The following is a 24,802-nucleotide window of genomic DNA, read 5'->3' on the forward strand; positions in this document are numbered from 1 at the left end:
CTCTTCCCTGTTTTTTATACAACCACTGTTCTTATGTGGAGTTGCATGACTTAGTGATACACCATTCAGTGAAGGCACACTACACGGTTTGCATTGAAACACAAACAAGTTGAACAGTTCATTCATAGTGAGGTTTTCACCATGTCCCAACAGAATAGCTGTTCTGGTTTCATACAACTGACTGGCACATGCATACTACTTCACTGAGTGATAGAGTTGTACACCATCTGTAGTGCCGGCCGAAGTGGCCGTGCGGTTAAAGGCGCTGCAGTCTGAAACCGCAAGACCGCTACGGTCGCAGGTTCGAATCCTGCCTCGGGCATGGATGTTTGTGATGTCCTTAGGTTAGTTAGGTTTAACTAGTTCTAAGTTCTAGGGGACTAATGACCTCAGCAGTTGAGTCCCATAGTGCTCAGAGCCATTTGAACCATCTGTAGTACTCCACATTGAGCTGTGTGCTTTCTTAAGGGAGTGTATAATGTTTGGTCTGTGATCATCTACATTACAACTGTTGAGCAAGATCTTTTTATTTGATGGGATTTGAATGATACTCGTTAAGTGTTTTAATAAAGGGTTACAGCTGAAAAAAATTTATCAGCTAATTGATCTAAACTTTTATGATTTCTGTGAGCCACTGTTCTGTTGTTATACTAGATTACCATAGCAAGAAAAAAATTGCACCCACATTTGTAATGTGCTTCTCATTCCATTTGATAGACAAATTTTCATGCATACCTGGGAGTTGAAGTAGTTTAAAGCTCTTAACTTTTTAATTATGCCAAAGGAAACTGGGCCTTTTTGAACACAGGTTAAATATGACAGTGGAAAAATCTAGATGGAATACAAAGATTGGAAGGAGTGAAGATAACAATTCACCATACTGTGGAGGTGTTGAGCCATCTATAAGCAGAGAAATAAGACTAAAGATGTTGCTAAGCTTTTTAACAGTGTACTACTTCAATGCTAACAGGCACAAAACACACATACAAAACATATATACACTATGTCCTGGCTGACTAAATTGTACTGCCTTTGCATCTTGTGATGGAAGAGGGGCTGTGTTGGAGAGAGTTGGTGAGAGGAGAAAGAAGGTGGTGAGGGAGAGGTGAAGAGGATGGTTGGAAGAAAGGCAGCAAGCAGAAGGAATGGGAATGTGGTTATCAGTGAGTATGCCAGACAAGGGTAGGGGTGTTGCATGTGGAACATGATGGAGTGACAGAGTGGACCAGGAGATATGGTTATTTGTTTCCTTTAGTACATTAATATCTGAATGCAGTTTTGCAATTCTTGACTTATTTCGTGTAGTTGCCAATAAATATAACATCATGAAATAAAATGGACCTACACACAGGCACAGAAATAAGTCAATAATGTCACTTGTTGGTCATCAAGCTTATTGTGCCTGTAATAGCTGTTCACGCTAGCGTTTTGAAGTTCCCTTGCATAAGCAAGCATATAGTCCATGACACTTATGCCCATATTTTTCACAAATAATTGATAATTGTCTGGAGGTGATGGTTATTCAGTAGAAATGATTAAAGTAACGCAGACATAACTTGCCGTATGCTTTGAAGAATGTCTACAGAGGAAGACAAGTCCTCAAAATTGGAACAGTACTATAATTATACTCCACAAGAAAAGAGACAGCTTAGAAAAAAAGTTACAAACCACTGTCTCATCTCCATAATGTGCAAGATATTCACTAAAATTATCATGGATTGCTTAGAAAAAATACTGGATTATAATCATACAAAGGAACAAGCAGCCTTTAGAAATGGATAGCACAGCACACCATTTGTGAACTGTGAATGGCATTATAAGATGGAGTAATGAGTATGAATTACAAAGTTGTCTGGTACTGACAACTTCGAGAAAGCTTTCAACTCAGTATCATCGTATCTCTACTTAAAACCATAAGGAGCATGGTACTGATTCAACCATGTGAGTATACTGAATAAAATGTATATCAGTGCCACTGCTTTCATTAGACTTCATCAAGTTCGTGAGAAAATTACTACTAAGGATTCACACAAAGAATTTTCATATCACAAAAAGTATCATAAATGAAAAGCATTAAAATTTGGCTGTTCTGCATTATTAATGCTGTAGAACAGGACTGTACAAGAGGTGACTAGGTGAGGACAGGCACTCGTGCTCGGTTGTCACATGGACAGTGAGCAGTCACAGTAAAATGCGACAATTGAACATCATCAAGTAATGCAGAGGAAATGCAAACTGTGCACTGTCTTTTGAGAAATGATCGTGTATTACGAGCGTTGTACCAAAAGTAAGGTTCCCAATGAGCTACAACCTCGAGGGAAGGTGCTAGGCTAAATCCGAGAACAGTGCCTTGTGCAGTTGTCCCCCCATTCTTGAGCCCACCCGTCTACAATTCACTACATCACTCAGTGTGTTGGCTTGGCAGCCATCAGAGATGAAAGTGTTGATCATCGCTCCCGCCAAGTGCGAGGTTCGTGCAGTAATCTGGTTTCTCCACACAAGGAAGTTACCACCGATGGAGATTCATCGGCAACTGACTAAGGTTTAAGGTGAAGAATACATGACCATTCAGCAAGTCCACAAGTGGTGCAGGGCTTTTGCTGAGGGTCACACGGAAGTTCACGATAAAGAACGGAGTGGAAGACTGCCGGTTTCAGATGTGATTGTCCACAAGATCAACAATGAGCTGCTCAAAGATTGGAGGGTCATTGTCTGTGAACTTGTTGAACGCATTCCTGAAGCTTCCCACGGCACAATTGAAAGAACTTTAACAGGAATGTTGGGTTATCGCAATGTGTGCTCGCTGACTGACAGACACAAGGAGCAACGTGCTCGCAAGTTTCTTCAACAGTGTGAGGGGGCAGGCAACAAGGAGAAGTTGTTGGACCCTATAGTAACGGGAGATGAAACGTGGGTGTTTCATTACACCCCCGAAACAAAACAACAATCTTGTCAATCGCATCTTCCGGTTCACCACCATCAAAATAATTCAAACAAACGCAGTCGGGAGGAGAGGTTATGGTGACTGTGTTTTGGGATCGGAAGGGGGTTCTCCTCATGAATATCATGCAACCTGGGATGACAATAAACTCAGATGGATATTGTGAAACATTGACCAAAATCCGGCGAGCAATCCAGAATTGCCGGAGTGGACGACTGACAGAGGGAGTAGTGCTTCTTCACGACTATGCTTGACCTCACATTACTCGTCAGGCACAAGAGCTTTTGAAGAAATTTGGGTGGTCTGTTATACCCCATTCCCCGTGCAGCCCGGACTTAGCCCCAGTGATTATCACCTCTTCCCCAAGCTAAAGGAACACTTAGGTGGCAAACATTTCAATAGGACGATGAAGTTCAAGAAGAGGTCACTGGAGCACCGTCTTAAAAAGTAGACTATATTGAAATATAATAGAGGGAAACATTCCACGTGGGAAAAATATATCTAAAAACAAAGATGATGTGACTTACCAAACGAAAGTGCTGGCAGGTCGATAGACACACAAACAAACACAATCATACACACAAAATTCAGGCTTTCGCAACAAACGGTTGCTTCATCAGGAAAGAGGGAAGGAGAGGGAAAGACGAAAGGATGTGGGTTTGAAGGGAGAGGGTAAGGAGTCATTCCAATCCTGGGAGCGGAAAGACTTACCTTAGGGGGGAAAAAAGGACAGGTATACACTCGCACACACACACACATTTTTGCTTGTGTCTGTGTATGTGCGGATGGATATGTGTGTGTGTGTGCGCGAGTGTATACCTGTCCTTTTTTCCCCCTAAGGTAAGTCTTTCCGCTCCCGGGATTGGAATGACTCCTTACCCTCTCCCTTAAAACCCACATCCTTTCGTCTTTCCCTCTTTCCTGATGAAGCAACCGTTTGTTGCGAAAGCCTGAATTTTGTGTGTATGATTGTGTTTGTTTTTGTGTCTATCGACCTGCCAGCACTTTCGTTTGGTAAGTCACATCATCTTTGTTTTTAGACTATATTGACAAATAGACAAAAGTTTAAGCTTTTTAACAATGTATAAATTAATAACAATAAACAATGTTTTCTATTTGTAAAAAATTTAGGAACCTTCCTTTTGGTACAACCCTCGTAGATGCACAATAGCCTTAGACATGGACATATATACTTATGGTGCAGGGCTTAAAGTGAAGAATAGCTCTTTTCAAGTTGATGAAAAGTAGCAAGATAGCCAGGATAGGAACTTTAAAGTGAAGATTAGACATACCCTCATCTATTTACAACATGTCAGTGGAAGATGCCCTTACATTTATGGTATGCAGTGGTGTCTTGACATGCTCTAAAAACAATGAAAAATGCAGTTTACAGTGACATTACAATATCTACTAAGCAGATGATTATGGACACTTCAAAGATGGAGAGTGAGAAGTGGGCTGCAAAAATTTAATAAAGCACTGCTAAACAATGTGAGTGAAGTAATTATTCACCTGCAGTAGCAGAGAAATAAATACCTGAATAATTTTATCCAACATTTTCACGATTGTTATTGAAATATATTTTTGTTTTCAGGTCAAACGCTCAACAGATGAATCTGCAGTTTCAGCAAGTTTTCATATATCTTTTGTAGCTCCACAGGGTAGGCGGGGCCGCTACAGTGTAGAATTGGTGAAATGGCAGGGTATTAAGGCCATGGTGCTGGCCAGTGGTGGCTTGGAAAACTCAGCTGCGAAGTAAAATGTGTCTATACATTTTTGCGCTACAATGATCGAAGTGCAACGGCACCACAGACATGTCCCCAAGCAGGGGCACTATCTGCTGGCTGCACTGTCAGCTGCAGAAGGCCTTGACGGTGTGCTAGACATATAATGTCTGCATGTTTGGTCGCTAAGCAGCTCGTGGCCCAGTTAGCACTGTGTGGCCATGAATTGGGAGTGTCAGCAGTGTGGATGCATACCCAGATTCTCCTACAGGTCCTCTGCCACTGCAAAAGAAACTCACCCCAGTGTGGGGTGATGATTGTAGTCTGCTCTGACCACAAACCACTGCTCTCCAAGGCAGAAGTTAGGTGATTGCTGTAGAGGCTAAGATGGCTCCTCCATTGTATTGCTTCAAGTTGGCAGGTGCAGACTTAAGCCCATAAGCTGGTCTAGTGAAGATGGCTGCCCAGACTGGCATCAATTGCACACTAATCCATAATGTAGCGGAGACTTGGATTGCTGTGGCATCATGGAAGGTGCTGCCAGACTGCACATAACTGTGCATGAATCAAAGGGTGTATATAGGGGTTAATGGCATGTTTGTTGTGCCAATATGTTGCTTACAGGCACATACAGATCAACACATTTGGACACAATGATTTTAGCATACCTGTTTTACCCGCACAAGCTGTGCCTACATTGAATCTGGCTGAAAAGTTGGCATTAGGAACAAGAAACTACTGATAATGTAGCCCATACTGGAAATTTGCAGTTCAAACACTTTACTTGCACTTAGGTGTTGAATGAACTGCTGTTTATAGCCAGATCGTGTCTCATTACTTTAATAACAGCAGATAAATGGATAGGCACATACTACACTCACTTATTGTCCTGTAATGTTCAAATGCAGTAGCCCAACTCTGAAGTAACTATTCACAGAAGTTCAAGAGTGACAAAATATTTGACACTCTTAAATCACTGACTTCCAGATCCAATATGCAAATAGGTACAAACATTTTGTGCACAGTAACACAGGCCAACGATGGAAAAACTTTTTTGCTGAAAATACCTTATTTTTATATTTTTCGGGGTGGGAAATCCAAATATGATACTTAAAAAACTGTATCACCCACCAATTCTTCACATTTTACAGTTAAATTTATTAAATTAAGTGATTTTTTAAAGAATTTAGGGGCTTTTATATCGATAAAATAATTTAAAATGGAGGTGTAATGAATATAGATGATGTTGGTAGCACCGCTGAAAAACATTTGCTGGCAAAATAAAGGTTGATTTTATTGTTGTGTTAACAGATGGCGTTCTGTTTACTGTCAACCTAACCTCACTTTCCCGTTTCCTGTACATGTGCTCAGTACAATGTCTAATCATGGTTGTAAAAACTCTGCTGATAGTTGTTGTTGAGTTTGTGATTAACAAGCACCAAAGAAACATTGCAGACTTTGTGAAAAAGATTTATCTATCATACGTTAGATCTAAACTTGGTGATCAAGATAAATCTTGGGCGCCGCATAAGGTATGTTATGTGTGTGTTGAAGATCTGAGAAAATAGTCCAAAAAGGAGAAAAAAGCCTTTAGATTTGCTGTTCCTATGATATGGAGGACCCATGAAATCATTCCGATGATTGCTACTTTTGCAGTGTTGATATTACTGGTCATAATTCGAAAATGAATGAATTTGGTATTGAATACAAAAAGGAAGACTGGAGGCTGCTTATTGATTCATCCAAAACTAGTTTAAAGCCTGTTTTATTACACAATGGTAACACGTATGCATCTATACCTGTTGGAAATTCAGTACATATGAAAGAAAGCTATGAAAACTTAGAAATAGTGCTAAATAAAATAAGCTATTCTGCTCATGGTTGGAAGATATGTTGTGATCTAAAAGTAAGAGGCATGCTCCTTGGTCAGCAAGTTGGCTTGACCAAATTGCTATGTTTCTTGTGTGAATGGGACAGTAGGGCTGCGGATCAACACTGGTGCAGAAAGAACTGGCCTGTGAGGGAGTCTTTAAAACTTGGCGAGAAGAACATTCTACTCAATAACCTTGTAGATACAAAAAACTCCTACTACCTCTACATATAAAGTTAGGCCTAATGAAACAGTTTGTAAAGGCCTTGCCTAAAGATGTACTATGTTTTAAGTATCTCTGCCAAAAGTTTCCACACCTTTCAGAAGCTAATCTAAAAGATGGCGTCTTTGTCGTACCTGACATTAGAAAATTGATGTTTGATGTTAACTTTGAATCCACAATGACCTTAAATGAAAAAGAAGCATGGGTATCATTCAAGCAAGTAGTTACAAAGTTCTTAGGATATGAAACAAGACCCAGAATATGTTTCTGCTATAGCTCCAATGTTAAAGAAATTTAAAACTTTGGGATGTTTAATGAGCCTGAAAATTCACTTTTTGAACAGTCACCTTGATTACTTCCCGGACAATATGGGAGATGTTAGGAGGAGCAGGGAGAGCATTTTCACCAAGACATTAAAGTGATGGAAAAGTTCTACCAAGGCTGCTGGAACACCAACGTGATGGAGAACTACTGTTGGTCACTTTACTGAAAAGTTCAGCAAGCAACTCATTATAGAAAGGGCTACACAAGAAGCTTCCATGAAAAAAGAGAAAGAAAATTCAAACCAATTCCAGCTGACAAGTGAAACCTCTATTAAAACGTATCATTGTTTTAAGTAGCTTACTGTAAATACAAACCAAACTTATGTTGTAGCAAAGTGTTTCATTAATTTCCCCGTTTACTGTTTAGCATAGAATTTTTATGCTATATAATAAAAAGCATATTGCTCGAAAACTATGAGTGATACAAAAAAACTAAGGCTAGATTTGGATTCAGCTCATAAAAATCTATAAAGATCAGCTATCAAAGTAAAAAGTTTTTCAAAAAAATTTTTCGTTGGCATTTGTAATTATCATTTGGAAATAACACAGTTTACAGTCTGATCCTACTGACACAGTAAGCATTACTGAAGTTTGACACAGTTTGTAATAATAATTACAATTCATTGTCCAATTAATCATTTAAAACAGTGACTAAATTATTAAATAAACTTCCATTCATGAAATTTAGATAAACCACAGTACATTTCCCTGAATTGGTGGACATGGATCTTGTTCGTTTCATAATACCCCACAAACTGACCTAAGATGGCTTCCAACATGCCTCTTCTATAAGTTTACAATAATTAAAACTGAAGTTGTCTCTTGTTGTTTACCAGGCTTTTACAAATAACAATTAATTCTTTCCACCCCAATGGTGAGCAGTGCACAACATTGCAAATTTTGTTTTCCACTCCAGTGTCAAGCCTGATGCAACAATAAACATATTTAAAAGAAAATAATGTGAAGTTACAAGCAATTACTAGAACCAGTTGGTGAGTTTTTGTATTTAGGACAGTTGAAGATAATGACTGGATGGCCGCAAGAGAAATAAGTGGATGAGTAAAAATTCCTTGAATGCTTTTGACAAACTAAGTGTTTTCAAGACAAAGTTTCTGTTATGTCTGAAAAGGAAAGTTATAACTGGGTACATTACCAGTTTTTACTTTTGGTAGTGAGACATAGACTTTAAATGTAAACATCGCTTAAAAACTAAGGGTTGCATAGTGGGCAGTGGAGAGATGCTTTTTAGGAACTACTAAAACAAAACGGGCAAATAGATCAGGGTGTCAGGCTGGAGTGAAATACATAATTATGAAGGTAACAAAGATAAAAGTGAGATAGGTGGGATGTGTAATCAGGTGAATGGATTGTAGGTGGACCAAGGATGTGCTTTTTCCGTATTCCAGAAGGTAAGGAAAGACTGATAAAATGACTAGCAGAAGGTGGGTAGATGACAGGAAACATGCAAGAGCAACATGGTTGCACATAGCTGAAGACTTAAGTCTAGAGAGGCTTCTGTCTAGCGGTGGGTGTCAAATAATTGAACAGTGAGGTAATAATTTACAGATGAATTTTGTAAAAATAGTAGTGATGTAACGAACGAGGGTATTTCCGCTAGAGCCCATAACGATAAAAATGCAACTTTAATATGGTATTCATGCCTAAATGCTACCATTAACTTGTGTCAACTGTTGCATTGATCTGAAGCTTACAGATGTCATTCATTCCAGGAGTAAACTTTTATATAACATACATTTTTCTCACATATGAATTTTTCTTCCCAGTTCGATTGTGATGCAAGATACAAAGTCTGAGGCCAGTACAAACAATGTAAAGTTGTGTTTCCTCATCCTTACCTGTATTTCGGAAGACCAGTATGCCAATTCTCTGATGCACGATGCAAACCTCATCTTCAAGGTGCAACTGCATAGGTTGCCAATGCGCCATCGAAAACTGGCAGTGGACAAAATCTCTCCGGCTCAACCACTGGCCTCAACATTGCTTGGTTAGTAAGCTTTCTACATTATATTAATATATTTTAACAAAAATAGTGAATGTGTGCCTAGCAATAGTTTTCGTAGACATGACTAGTTCATATTATAATTAGTAGCTTCTTTGTTAACAAATGTAAATGTCCCATACTGTATTTACATCTAAGAGTATTAACTCAGACTCTTGTTTGTCAGATAATGTATGTGCCCTATTTATTCCCATTTTTATATGACCTGCAATATAGATGCTATCGCAGGACATACTTCCATCAATAACAATATTATGTGCATAGTAAGTAGAAGAGAGAGTGTGCTGACTCCCCTAGTTCACCAATTTCACCACAAGATGTCAGTTGCTCCAATTGTGACCCAAGACAGCACATTACTACGGCAGTTGCAACGATTGACCTCATTCATTCATGAACATAAATTTATACAATGAAATCAATGAATATATGGGTTTCATTAACTTAATTCATTGAACATCAGCTATCAGTTGGTTTAGATAGTTTCCAGGCAAACTTTTCCACGAGTATTCAAATATTTTTAAGCTAATTTCAGTAGTTACCCTTAGAAACAGGTGAGTTGTTTCAGGGGCAAAGGTTTTACTTTTATTGCCGCAAATGTTTCTAGATTTTATTGTGAGCCTCTGGGTTGTTACACAAAATACTGTTAGGAAAAGAAGAGTTAAGTGCACTCACTGAATTATTGTTCTCTCTTATGAATGATTTCATTGACTTTCTGCATTTTGAATTGTACAGCTTATATTTTTCTGAAGATTTCTATTCTTTTCATATGTGAGTTACTTCGCAGTAGATTGGTTTTGGCATTGGCTGCGTAATTTCGCAAATTATAGTTTCTTACACTTCAGTCTTCCTTTTAATGACACCATTTCTGTGTCCAGTACCAGCTTCTTTCATACATTTTCCTGAGCAGAAGCAGCACTGGCAGATGACGTAGTTTCTAGCAGTTTATCATCATCTGTGCCTTAACTTCCCTTCAGGTGATTTTCTATTATGTAATATTTTGGATAGATATTTCTGTAAATTTGGGTATAAATTGGAACAGCTCCTGTTTTTAAAGACCATCTTTTTTCAGAAGTTCAACATGTTTACAATAAATGATAAACAAATCTGCTTTTTTTTTTAATAATTTCCTCTGTAAAATATGAATCACCCACAAAACATTTTTCAGTAAAATTGCTGTACGTTCCTGGATTATATCTTACCCATTTTGAAAATTCTACTTCCTTCTTATTGTCTAAAAAATTATTCTCTTTTAAGTGTGAGTAGCTAGAACTGCTAGTACTACATTCTCACCATAGCCTACACATAGTAGTCAACATTCACACAATACTGTTAAAAAATTGTAATTTGAGTGTCAAGTGACAATACTGGTACTAGCTTGCAGGAATGCCACCTGTCTTACGCTACCTGTGTTAATGCACGGCAAGACACTGCACTTCTCTCTTGTACTCGCTTAGTGAATGTAACCCAAACAGTAATCTTTTTTACAAATATTCCTTAACAAAAAATTGTTAATATAACAGAAGAATTTTGCCAAGCAATTGATGTTAAAAACTAGTATTTTAATTGAAAATCTTGAGGATATGTATGTACCTCATGGAAAAGACATTTTATTGATATTTTTGATTACTGTTATCTCCTAACCTCAGTTTGTAAATCCTTGGTCAACAGCAGTTGTATTTCTTTCTAGTGAGATGGAAATGTTTCTTCCATGATGTAAAATTGCTTCCAACTTCGTTGCAGATATCACTACGAGGATGTTTAATGTCTACATTTATTGCTACTCTTAGTGATCTAGAAAGTGAGCTATCATAAAGTCTCTCTTCCTCTCTTATGTTCTGGCATACCTATCCCCCCCTCCCCATCCCCCCCCCCCTCCCCTTTCTCCTCAACCTCTGTAATCACACATAACACTTAGTCTTTTGTTTATTTCATACAAATACATAAATTATGGAGCAGCTCTTGTCACAAAAAGAATTATGCATTTGAATGTGGGCATGTATCTTATTCTTTAATCCTTCCCTCATGTCTGGCAAGAGCATGTACCATACTTGTGGTCATATATCTGTCTGTTGATGTTATATCTTATTGTTGATTTTATTCTGAGTATGGCCTCTAGTGGTCTATTGTATTCTCATATTTTCACGTAATATGTGACAGCAATTATCCCCACTTATATTGAGAATGTAGAGAGAGAGAGAGAGAGAGTTGCATCCTTAGAATGAACTGCTGGCATTACAAGTCTCAACATATGTGACCCTACACATCTTCCAAAGTCCTCAACTAATGAAAGGACAGTTTCATAGTAGAGATAAATTGCACTTGTAGCAGTTCAAACCTGTTCATCTTAAATCAGGATAGCTTCCTGCCATCCTGAAATCCAAACACTTCTTGAACAACAATATCTGTTTATCAAAAGTGTGAGACCTTACTGTAAAATTTTACACCATTTTGTCTGAACTCCCTTCTGCATGAAAGGACCCACCTTTTCATATTAGAAATAAGGCATTTTTTCTGTTTTTCCATGAATCAATTATAAACATTATTTCATGATTACAGACAGCAGCAACATTTAAAACTCATTATCAGTCTGTTGTTTTGAGAACAAGAAGGCAGTAGCAGTTTTTTAAATTTTAAATGCATTATTCCATCACTGGTTGGTATAATTATTCATATTTATCAATTGAAACAGAAACTGTTGTACAGGATTAATGTACTTTTCCAACCAGTTTTTGGCTGTAATGGCTGCTTTTTGTGTCCATATGGGGATTTTTGTTTTATATGCCACCTTCAGACAATTACTGTCAGTCATTAGTTTTCAGATAGTGATGAACAACTTTCAAAAAGACTTACACACAACATGTGAGATGCAAAGAACAAAGTAAATATCGCCTTTGACAGTGCAAATATGATGTAATTATATAATATAGTAGGGAAGCCAAATGGTCGACTTTGATTTATTGGTAGAATTATAGGAAAGCATGGTTCATTTGTAAAGGAGACCACATATAGGACACTAGTGGAAACCATTGCTGAGTATTGTTCGAGTGTTTGGGATCCGCATTGGGTAAGATTCAAGGCAAGCTGCTGGATTTGTTACCAGTAGTTTCGAACAACACACAAGTATTATGGAGACGCTTCTTGGGAACTCAAGTGGGACACCCTGGAGGGAAGGTGACGTTCTTCTCTGAGGAATCCTATTGGGAACATTTAAAGAATTGGCATTTGAGCCTGACTGCAGAGTGATTCTACTGCTAACGGCATACAGTTCACGTAAGAACTATGAAGATAAGATATGTGAAATTGGGGCTCATATGGAGGCATATAGATAGTCATTTTTACCTTGCTCTGTTTGCAAGTTGAACAGCAAAGAAAATGACTAATAGTGGTACAGGATACTCTCTGCCATTCGCCATATGGTGACTTGCAGAGTACATATGTAGATGTAGAAAATACACTGATGATCCCTTCATGCTTGATGTCTTGCCCCATTGCAGTGGTGTGCTCCATCAGGCTAACTGTCCCTGTCACAAGGCCAGAATGATGCTAAATTTGCTTGAGAAGTATCATAGGAAACACTGTTGATTTTGTGGTCACCAAATTGGCCTGATCTGAACCAGATGGAACATGCCCGGGCCACAGTGGTGCCAGCTCTGTGCCCACAAATCACCGGTCCATAATTTCCAAGAGTTGCATGACGTGTGTAGACATTGTGGCCACATGCCTCCTCAAACCCATCAAGGACATGTCGAATCCATGCTATGCCTAATCACTGCTGAACCAACACTTTATTAAGCAAGTGTTCCTAATGTTCATCTACATCTACATGACTACTCTGAATATCACATTTAAGTGCCTGGCAGATGGTTCATCAAACCACCTTCACCTTCTGACTATTTCTCTATCTATCTAGTTATGAACAGTGCACAGGAAAAACGAACACACAAATCTTTCCGTGTGAGCTTCTATTTCTTTTATTGTATTACAATGATCATTTTTCCCTATGTAAGTGGTTGTCAACAAAATATTTCCATATTCAGAGAAGGCTGTTAGATATTTAACTTTTGTGAAGAGATCTCGACACAATGAATAGGTCTCTGTTTTGACAACTGCCACCCAAACTGGCATATCATTTCAGTGACACTCTCTCCCTTATTTAATGATAATACACAGCAAATGGCCCTTCTTTAAACTTTTTCAATGTCCTCTGTTAGTCCTATCTAGCAAGAATCTGATACTGTGCAGCAATATCCCAAGAGAGGGTGGATAAATGTAGTGTAGGCAGTCTCTTTAGTAGACGTGTTGCAAATAAAACACGGTCTTTAGTTCACCTTCCCCATAACATTATCTGTGTTATTGTTCACTTTTAAGTTATTCATAATTGTAATGTATAGGCCTTTAGTTGAATTGTCAACCTTTATATGTGTGTGTTTTTATTGTGTAACTGAAATTAATGCATTCCTTTTAGTACTCATGTGGATGACTTCACACTTTTCATTATGATGTCTCTTCACGCCATACAGATATGCAGAATGAGATTCTGCAGCGGAGTGTGTGCTGATATGAAACTTTCCAGCACACAGTTTTAATCTGCCATGAAGTTTCATACAGATATCATCTCTAAACCATTTTACTATCGGTTTTGATCTTCTGACAACTTTACTGATTGGTAAATGACAACATCGTGTGCAAACAGTCATAGCCCAGTAGAGATAGCTCTGAAAATGGAGTTGGGCTGCAAAGGGTGGAGTGATTTCATTTTCAGATTTGTTTTACGTATTACCAGTCTTGTGAAAAGTCCAAGTTTTAAATCTTCTATCCCTTGTGTGTTATCTGCTATTTTGAAAAAAATGTTACCTTTTACAATTTCCTCCTCATTAACTCGTTTACAGTGCGTTTTAGGCAAAAAATGCCATTATCAGTTTAAAGAGCTTTAAATTTTGTGCATGTTACATATATAACACGGAAAATTCTGAACAGCTATTGAGATACCAGACTTCAAACATGTGCAGATAGTCATGAAATACTAAAGTTTAGATATGTCAGTGGTTTCACCTTAATAACTTTTTTGGTGCAGTTTTCTGCACAGTGAGCTATAACCTTTGTTGTAGAGGATTTATTCCTGAATGTAATATCATCTTTAAGCATCTCATGAACTCATAAGATTTGTGTAATTTCTAGGGAATACATTCACAAAAACACAAAGGCCACTTTGTACTCTGGCTTCACGCTTTTACTAAATGACATAGAAATGGGAAAGAACAAAGTTGATGTAATAGGTGGCGGCTACCTCCTACACCATGTTCACTGGAATCAGAATGAAAGTTTTTTTTGCTATTTTTGAAAAAATTTGTGACTTACATACTGGGACATGATGGCCAAAATGGTGTGGTACTCTTCAATGGGTACCCCACAGAAGAAAACAAAAGAACACAAAAAGCACCGAAAGAGCTCATCATTCCAAGCTACGATCTTGTGCAGAAATTTACTTTGATGGTACCATGTTTCTGCAGACGCCAAAGGATAAATTGTTATTGAATGAAAAAAATAAATGAACAAACCTGCTTTGTGTCATTGCTTCAGAAGGGATTTCAGAGTACAGATGGTCACCAAACAAGCAATAGAAGATAGAAATATGTTAATTGTGAAAGCTGCCATTTTGTTGTCTTTTGAACATGCATGGTTCTGTTGTTGTTATAGCAGAAGACATTGATCTTTTGATTTTTGTAATGGCTTTAACACGAGACAGGTGTTGTTTTGAAAATTTGGAAGGGGTAACATAGGAGATATGCTATCTCCCAAAACATACTTCAGATATAACATTCTATCTCTCCATGTGATAAGTGATCGCAATACCACCTCTGCTCTGTTTCTACAATGTAAAATTAGATTTTGCACTATGCTTGAAAGTGGTGCTTGCCACATTAAAAGTGTTTCAATTTTCAAAGATTCAGCTTTAGAAAAAGAGATCATGAAAGCAACTGAAAAAATTCCTTGTGGCTCTATCGAGGAGTCTCGAACACTTCTGTAGATGAGTTTGATATCTTGCTTTTCTAAAGCTGCTACAATCACCAAATTCGATTTGACATGCCTACCTCCAACAAGGGATGCACTGTAGTATCATGTACATAGAACTTATCTGTAAGTTCAAATGTGGATGGGGTATGAAAACAACACCCTCAAGTGGGAACATGAGGAGGATATTGGTGGTCTAATTCCAGTGCCAATGAATAAAGAGACAGCTCCACAGCCTTTGCTTAAACATGATTTCAAGCCAGTGCAAAAGACCTGTGGCTGCAATTGCAACTGCAAAAAGCAGGACTTTGATCTCCATTGTGTGTGTTCATTGTGGATCCAAATCATGTGGAAATGCACCAGAGGTGGAATTCAACATGGAAGATGAATTAGATAATACACTACCTATTGGTTGAAGTGTTGAAGCGTAAACACTAACCTCATCTGAGGCAAAACAACAGAAGTTGATGAACTTTTCACTTAAAATTTTGTGTACATGATCAAAATAAAATTTAAGATCTATTTTTAAACTGTATTTTGTTGAAATATACATATGTATAAAAGTGTTGAAAATTGGTATTTTTATTTTCCAAAACTACTTAATCCCTAGAAATTATATGTATCTGACCAATTAAACATATATATTACATACATAATGGCTTAAAGATGACATTATATTCAGGACTGTTATTTTTGACTGACTTTAGAGTCAACTTTCGCTAAAATTGTTAATGCAACATTTCACAGTGTGTACAGGGAGTAATTACAAGTACTTGGTATGACTAGAAGAAAATTAAGTCCTCTACATCATTGGTTATTATGCACTGTGCAGAAAATGATACTAAGAAAAGTTATTTAGGCGAAACCTCTGACGTATCTTAACTTTCTGTAATTTCATAACATTTTTGCAGGTGTTCACAGCCTGTTGTGTATGAAACTTGCAGTAAATGTAACACTGTTTAAAGCTGATAATGGCCTATTTTTGTCTAAAATGCATTGGAAGCGAGTTACTGAGGGAAAACTGTAACTAGTGTTTTTTTTTTTTTTTTTTTTTTTTTTTTTTCTTTTCTTCTTCTGGATGATGGATATCACACAAGGGGGCCAATATCGGAAAATAAGATTCTTCGCGAGAAGGGTATTACATACAACATGCCTGAGAATGAAAATTACTCCATATTTTGCAATCCAAAATGTTATCTCCATTGGGTTATAAGAAAGCTGCACAGATCATCATCAGATAGGCACCACAGAAAGGCAGCTAAACGTGTGAGCTTGCAGCCAGAAGGCCTTCTTCTGAAGCAGACAAAACACACACACACGCACACACACACACACACGCACACACACACACACACACACACACACACACACACACACACCTCAAATACATATGACCCCTGTCTCTGGTCACTGAGGCCAGACTGTGAGTGGCTGCACAAGGGGAAAAACAAGTCTGGCTGGTAGGGGTAAAGCGAAGGTTATGGTGTGGAGAAGGAGGGATAGCAGAGTACTGGTGGGGGATGGCAGAGTGTTGTTTGTCGGTGCATCTGGGGATGTGGTGGGACAGGTAGGGCACCGAGGGCAGTCAAGAGGTCAGATGGGGGTTGCATGTATAAAGAGGTAGTTGAATTTCACAAGAAATATACTTTCTAAATTTGTACTGACCAGTATCAGCAGATCATTTTCTTCAAGGTAATTCATAGTGATCAAACACAGTATATGTTCCAAAATACTACTGCAAATCGACATTAGTGATACGGGCCTGTAGTTCTGCCGATTACTCATATTTCCCTTCTTGAGTAGTGTTGTGACCTGTGCAGTTTCCCAGTCCTTAGAATGGATCTTTCATCGAGTAAGTGGTTGTGTATGATTGCTGAGAACAGAGCTGTTATAACAGCGCACTCTGAAAGGAAGTAATTGATACACAATCTGCATCAGAAGACTTGGCGTTATTAGGTTATTGAAGTTGCTTTTCTACATCAAGAATATCTATTTCTAAGTTACTCATGTTGGCAGCTGTTCGTGATTCGAATTTTGGAATATGCACTTGGTCTTCTTTGATGAAGTAATTTCAGAAAGTGTGTTTAATAACTCCGCTGTAGTGGCACTGTCATTGGTAACATTACCATTGACTGTGCGTTGCTGCTGGTCTACTTTACTTACGACCAGAATCTCTTTGGATTTTCTCCCAGATTTCAAGACAGTCTTGTTGTGAAGACTATTAAAAGCATTTCACATTGAAGCCCGTGCTAAATTTTGAGCTTCTGTGAAACATTGCTGGGCTTGGAGGTTTTATGTTGCTCTAAATTTGGCGTGCTTTTTCCGTTGGTTCTGCAACTGTCTCTTCACTGTTTTGTGTACCATGGGGGACTAGTCCTGTCTCATATTAATTTATTTGGGATACGTCTCTCCATTGCTGTTAATACTATTTCTTTGAATTTAAGCCATGCATAATTTGTTGGGAAGGAGTGGAGGTCGGCTAAGCCCTGTATCTCTCATCATGCTCCGGGTTATTTGTTGCTAATATGTCAAGCTCGTTTTCAAAACTATTTACACTTCCAGTAATTTTTGGCTCATCAGTGTTTGTAAGCCAAACAGTACCTATATGTAGAGGAAACAAACCAGAAAACATTAAGACATTAATGTGTGTGTGTGTGTGTGTGTGTGTGTGTAGAACATCTACAGTTTGTATTTATCATTAGTGAATTTCCTGGATATTACAGCCATGAGAATGAAAACAGTGATTCAATTTGTGTACCATATTTATTGGCAAAGCACTATTTTCATAGCAGTTGTGCAGTTATCAGTAGCATTTACACAGAACTTGCCATGTGCTTGTGGTTAACTCTGGCAACAGATTCTTAACATTACAAAAATTGTACCTTATACTGTGAACAAGTTATTTATAAAGTAGTTAACTAAGCATTGCAATTACAGGAATATATGTATATCAGGGTATATACGACCCGGGAAAAACCTGGGAATTTTTTCATCCAGGAGAAAACTGGGGAAAACCCAGGATATTTTTGAATTCCGGGAATTTTTCATTGTTTGAGTTTTCAGTTATTTTTTTGAAATTTTAACTGGTAAGAGTCAATACTCTAACAAAGGATATTACTGTATCCTGCTACTGCAGAATAATACTTCAACAATAAAACATAAACAAGAGAAAAAACGAAAATAACTTAAATTGCAAAGGAAATGCGCCATATACAACAACGACACACAGTGCTCATGCAAGCGTCTGCCAATTTAAAATGTATTGAAGGTTTTAGGAAGACTATGCAGTGCTTCATAACAACAAATTGCCTCCAATGAGCGTGAATTCGCAACTGTTTACATTTGATTTGTTTTAGCAGTTACGCGCGGGCTCATGTGCATGCTCAGTTGAGTCATGTTTGAGTAGTAGATTCTCCAGCTTCTGGCTACAGGAATGTGGCCGTTGGCTGTGCAAGCAGTCGCAGCAAGTAGCTAGATGCTACCGGGAAAAGGGGGCACCAAATTCATATTCTTGAGAAAAAAAAACTTGTTCCACAAAGCGCCTAGCATCCAGCGCATGTTTGTCTATCGATTATTCATATGATTTTGAAAGACTTCCCTGTTAGTTTTTGAACATTTTTGAACACATTTTAAGTTGATTTCTAAATGAATCATAAGTTGACTTTTGAATGCATGCATAGTGTATGTGATGTATCTGTCAGGAAATCCTCATCGCATCTAGAAATAAACTTTCCACAGACAAAGGGGGCGGGGCAATACGAGCTGAGGGAGTAAAGCCGAACGGATGAATGCCAATCGCTCTTTGATTATGTGGTTGATTGCGTTTGCGAATGATCAGCATTGTTATAATTACTAACGATATCCTTAGATTCAGACTACCAGAATGGAAATAAACGAGTAACAGGAATAACAGGTGAGAAAGATTACATATTATCTTCTTGGTGTATCCAAGAAAATGAAATTTTTACAGAAAATTTTTGGCCACATCGCTACACTAGTAAGGACCAGTAGTACAGTCCCCGGCTAGCAGACGCGTAAGTTCTATTCTGGAAGTAATGCGGAAAACGTGTTGTTAGAACACATAACAACGCCTAACCAGAAGATAATCGCGGGATAACTAAACCTGTGATTCTGACAGGGTTAGTGAAGTTAATCGGCGAACAAATCTTGACAATGGCAGTAACAGCTATAGAATTGGTGATGACAAGATTGTTAGAACGAGGAAGGAGAAGAAACGGGGTCATCACACAAATTATGGAAGAATAAGATGATTCAAAATTTATATAAAAATTTTGTAATGCTACTTTTCGATCTCATGCTTGAGAAGTTGGTGCGTATGAATGAAATGCTAACATAAAGCTTTTTGCTTGTAGTAGGCCTAATAGGCATTTGATAATGGTACTTCGTGAATTATATTCTGTCGTGTTATAAAAATGGCCATTTGTGCCAAAACAGTCTCGTTTATTTGGTGTGTTACAAAATTGCTGCCATGTTAGAAAGGCCTATTTTGTTTTATCTAGCAGACAGTGACAAAATAGACATAATCAGATAGAGAAACCATACCAGTCTTGGATATTATTTGTATTAACAGCTTTTTCAGTATTAGATAACGACATTTCAATTTTTCATGTAGCAAAACATTTGACGAACTTTGATAAGGTAATAGATTCTTTCGCAGAAAGGAAAGTATGCCACGTAAAGCTGTAGAAAGATTAGAGAGAAAAAAATGCTAGGAGCTAAGGTTTGAAGAAATGTGTAATTTCTTGCTTATCTCTTGTCAGTATTGGTTTTATATATCCTATATTTAATTTTATGTCTCACAAAACAGCAAGTTATTAACTAATAGGCAATAAAGAGTTCAGATTTTCTGAAGAGTTCTTGTTCGCTCGATTACAAATAATTCCATCCGTTCTTAATTGTGAGATTTTTTTAAGAGGGGCAGGCTGTCAAACTGGCTGACTGGAAGCAGGAGAGGCACCAAAGGACATTTCAATTTCCACTTGCCTGAATATAGTTTTGGCGTGCGGTAGAAAAATGCTTTATGAAGAGGCGTGGCACTGCAGTTTGGCACACTTAAGACCAAATAATAAGTCTTAACATTTCCTCGAACACACATGTTTTATGTTCCATTTTTCAGAAATATATGCGCTACAAGAGGAACATATTTTTGAAAATTAGATTTTTTTTAGTATTGACCTGGTTCGCAAATATCGTCGATCCGGGGCTGACGCGCAGAGTGCTCTGAGCTATAGTGGGTAGTCTCCATGTCACCCGTGTTTACGTTTAGTGATTTTGCTGTTTCCTCCTCATTTACTCTCACATCAGATGAAAACAAAAGGATATCTGTGGCCGGGAGTTATCAAGTGAATTAAAACACATTCACATAATTATGGAAGGCTAAAATACATCATTAGTTTCAGATTTTATTTTATTTCCACCTTTCTGACAGTCAAACATTACTTGTCTTGCGGAACAATGAAGTTATTTTTGTCTGTTTGCTAAATAAATTTGACTTTTGTTAACCTTTTCCGCAGAGGCAGTCAATGTATTTGAAACGAAATGTTTCATTCCACAGTACTGGCTAGTTTCAACTGTTCGCTGCATTTCAAGTGCACATTTTTATTTTCTATCACATATGGCATTATTTCATAATAAAGAACCAAACATGATATAATACAGTACTGGTACTCCAAGAAAATTTACATCCCGAAAACCACACTGAAAAGCTTAATATCAGGTCGAGGTCTACTTCATTGGGAATCCGGATATACGAATGTGCACTTTAAGTATGTACTCTAAATGTGTACATTTTAATATTGTTCGCTGAATTCCGATGCTCTTGCAGTATCCTCTGATGTCTTGTTTCTTTTATGACATAATGTATGATCTTTCAATGTTTTACACGTACGTACATACGGGCTTCCTACGTCATGACAGCTACCCAAGCTCAGTGTCGCCTGTTATCTGTGCTTTCTGGAAACTGCTGAAATGAACGTACTTCTAACAGGTCGCGGGAAAATATTGCGAATAGTGGTTTGAAAAGCGTTACTTTCAAAGTAAATATCCTTTTACGTAAGTTGAACTGTGTGCAAGAATGTACCATGAATTTATTAAATCACAGAGCGTTTGACTCTCATTTAAAAATCACCTCTTTGATGACGCTTCTTTTAGAAGAATTTCGAACCCTGGAGATCAGACATTTATGTCATTATTAAAAATATTACTGGCACATTTGTGTGATATGTCTTAAAGTGTAACACGTGCAAAAAAGATCAACAGTATATTCGAAAGCTTAGCTTCCCTTGCAGCTTGAGAATAATATTAAATGTGAAAACTTTGCTTTTCTTGTAGCTGCACTATGTATATTAATTTAAACTATTAACTTTCCCTGTTTGTGTGTTCATGCTACTTAACACTGATGTTGCTGTTGGCTGACTACATCACGTGTCCTATGCTCTTAATATCCGCTGTCATCGGCTGGCGAGATTACATGACATGAGCTACAAACGGCCTACAAAAGCACATCAAAATCTCAATTTCTATGATTTGGAAAGTAACATGCAGTGTTTGGTGGAATTCCAGTGTATACTTTCATAATACAAAAATATGCAGCGTACATGTTGCTGCGCATCAAAGATGTTTCCAAAACGTGTCTTTTTCCCTGAGTTTCGTTTTCTAAAGTGCCGGGAAAATATACTGCCACCTGGGAGAAAGTGTATTTTTAATCGGGAAAGCCGGGAAAAATCTGAGAATTTTTTTTCCTTCTCCTCGTATACACCCTTTATATGCTTCCTATATTTCCTAAAATCTCTGCAAGGTGTATTTCTTAATAATTAACTGACTCTGAGAAGCAGTCATTTAATCTGGCCAGGATTACAAGTTCCTCGAAAATAAACGCCATATTTCTTATACCCAGATGTGTTGTCACACACTAAAAGCAGAGTTATCCATTGCTGATGGGAGATGGGAGAGTTCTTTGGTGCCAACTTGGTTTATAGTTGCTCTCTTTCTTAATAGCTTTGTGACTTTCGACCAAGCCGCAGTGTACTTGCTCAGTAGCTTGCATGGGCATAATGATGACATAATCTTGTTGAGAAGTTAACTGTATTTGCAATGACTGTATACTTCAGCATATGCCCTACCTGATGTGTAAGGGCTTTTAAAAAGTTAGGTCATCACTGTAAAAAATGCCACACAGGTATCTTTATCATGTATGCAGTTTCGTTCATAAATGCACCATTCTTCCACAGATTTCCCCCCCCCCCCCCCCCCCCCCCCCAAAAAAAAAAAGAAATCCACATCTGCCTTTTGTTTTACCTACTAATGGTTTTCTTTGTTATTTATTTTCTTTGTTATTTAAGTCGATACAAGGCCCCGGGAATAGACAACATTCCTTTAGAACTACTGACAGCCTTGGGAGAGCCAGTCCTGACAAAACTCTACCATCTGGTGAGCAAAATGTATGAGACAGGCGAAATACCCTCGGACTTCAAGAAGAATATAACAATTCCAATACCAAAGAAAGCAGGTGTTGACAGATGTAAAAATTATCGAACTGTCAGTTTAATAAGTCACAGCTGCAAAATACTAACGTGAATTCTTTACAGACAAGTGGAACAACTGGTATAAGCCAACCTCGGGGAAAATCAGTTTGGATTCCGTAGAAATATTGGAACACGTGATGCAATACTGACCCTACAGCTTATCTTAGAAGCTAGATTAAGAAAAGGGAAACCTATGTTTCTAGCATTTGCAGACTTAGAGAAAGCTTTTGACAATGTTGACTGGAATATCCTGGAATATTCTGAAGGTGGCAGGGACAAAATACAGGGAGCGAAGGGCTATTTACAGTTTGTACAGAAACCAGATGACAGTTATAAGAGTTGAGAGACATGAAAGGGGAGCAATGGTTGGGAAGGGAGTGAGACAGTGTTGTAGCCTCTCCCCGATGTTATTCAATCTGTATATTGAGCAAGCAGTAAAGGAAACAAAAGAAAAATTCGGAGCATGTATTAAAATCCATGGAGAAGAAATAAAAACCTTAAGGTTCGTCGATGACCTTGTAAGTGTGTAAGAGACAGCAAAGGACTTGGAAGAGCAGCTGAACGGAATGGACAGTGTCTTAAAAGAAGGATATAAGATGAACATCAACAAAAGCAAAATGAGGATAATGGAATGTAGTCGAGTTAAATTGGGTGATGCTGAGGAAATTAGATTAGGAAATGAGACACGTAAAGTAGTAAAGGAGTTTTGCTATTTGGGGAGCAAAATAACTGATGGTGGTCGAAGTGGAGAGGATATAAAATGTAGACTGGCAATGGCAAGGAAAGCATTTCTGAAGAAGAGTAATTTGTTAACATCGAGTATAGATTTAAGTGTCAGGAAGTCGTTTCTGAAAGTATTTGTATGGAGTGTAGCCATGTATGGAACTGAAACGGTGACGATAAATAGTTTGGACAGGAAGATAATAGGAGCTTTCGAAATGTGGTGCTACAGAATAATGCTGAAGATTAGATGGGTAGATCACATAACTAATAAGGAGGTATTGAATAGAATTGGGGAGAAGAGGAGTTTGTGGCACAATTTGACTAGAAGAAGGGATCGGTTGGTCGGACATATTCTGAGGCATCAAGGGATCGCCAATTTAGTATTGGAGAGCAGCGTGGAGGGTAAAAATCGTAGAGGGAGACCAAGAGATGAATATACTAAGCAGATTCAGAAGGATGTAGGCTGCAGTACATACTGGGAGATGCAGCTTGCACAGGATAGAGTAGCATGGAGATCTGCATCAAACCAGTCTCAGGACTGAAGACCACAACAACAACATCACTTCATACTGTTATCCCTGTATATTTAAATGCTATTAATCTCTAGACTAACTATGTATTTGTAACATACAGGTTCCCAAGTCATAGTGTCAGGGACGTACTTGTGAAAATACTACATATGAACATATCGTGACTATCAATAAGGAACATCCTATGGAAATTTAAAATGACATGTATGTCTATTACAAGCAGAATACTGTATGCAAAGAATGTGAGTCAAACCATTCTATTTCTTCGAGAAAATCTTTTTTCTGCTGAGGACATCATACTGTCTGAGCTTAGAACAATCTCTTTGGTCCTGCGGTCACCTTCAGACTTTCATTCTGTGTGTGTGTGTGTGTGTGTGTGTGAGAGAGAGAGAGAGAGAGAGAGAGAGAGAGAGAGAGAGAGAGAGAGATTAGTTTAGTGAATATATGGGTACTGATGAACTAATTCAGATAAAGGAGAAGTTAGAAATAACGAAAAATTTCTTCACTGAATTTGGAATGTGCTCTGTATCACTGTCCATATAATTCCATGTGCATATTTTTCATGTCCCCAATAAGATATAATGAAAGCAATTGTCTTTTGTGTGTAGACCTGCTGGTGGAGTTCATTATGAGCCACATGATGAAGAAGTTGCCAATGGAGTTGTACTTGCTCTGCGTTGGTGTTGTTCATCGAGTTCTGTGTTACCAGAAAAGATGTCGTGTTCGTCTAAATTACCAGTGGAAAGAGCTGCTTACAGCATTAATTACGTTGCTAAAATTTGTTCTTGCAAATGAAAATCACCTTGCCAAAAAAATGAATATCTTTCATCTTACTTTGCAGGTGGGTCATAGCAAACTTTTCATTCTATTTTTGCTTCATATTTATAAAAAT

General features: G+C 37.9%; 1 protein-coding gene across 3 annotated transcripts in view; it reads left to right on the forward strand.

The window, feature by feature from the left end:
- Positions 1-24,802, forward strand: part of LOC126481394 (armadillo-like helical domain-containing protein 3) — a 110,541-nt gene that overhangs the window by 50,273 nt on the left and 35,466 nt on the right. For all 3 annotated transcript variants that reach the window (XM_050105122.1, XM_050105124.1, XM_050105123.1), the window contains exons 10-11: positions 8,866-9,086; positions 24,519-24,751. In XM_050105122.1, the coding sequence (XP_049961079.1) occupies positions 8,866-9,086; positions 24,519-24,751 (454 nt within the window). The remainder of the gene's footprint in view (positions 1-8,865; positions 9,087-24,518; positions 24,752-24,802) is intronic.

This window comes from Schistocerca serialis, chromosome 5, assembly GCF_023864345.2.
Source record: "Schistocerca serialis cubense isolate TAMUIC-IGC-003099 chromosome 5, iqSchSeri2.2, whole genome shotgun sequence".
Classification (NCBI taxonomy): domain Eukaryota; kingdom Metazoa; phylum Arthropoda; class Insecta; order Orthoptera; family Acrididae; genus Schistocerca; species Schistocerca serialis.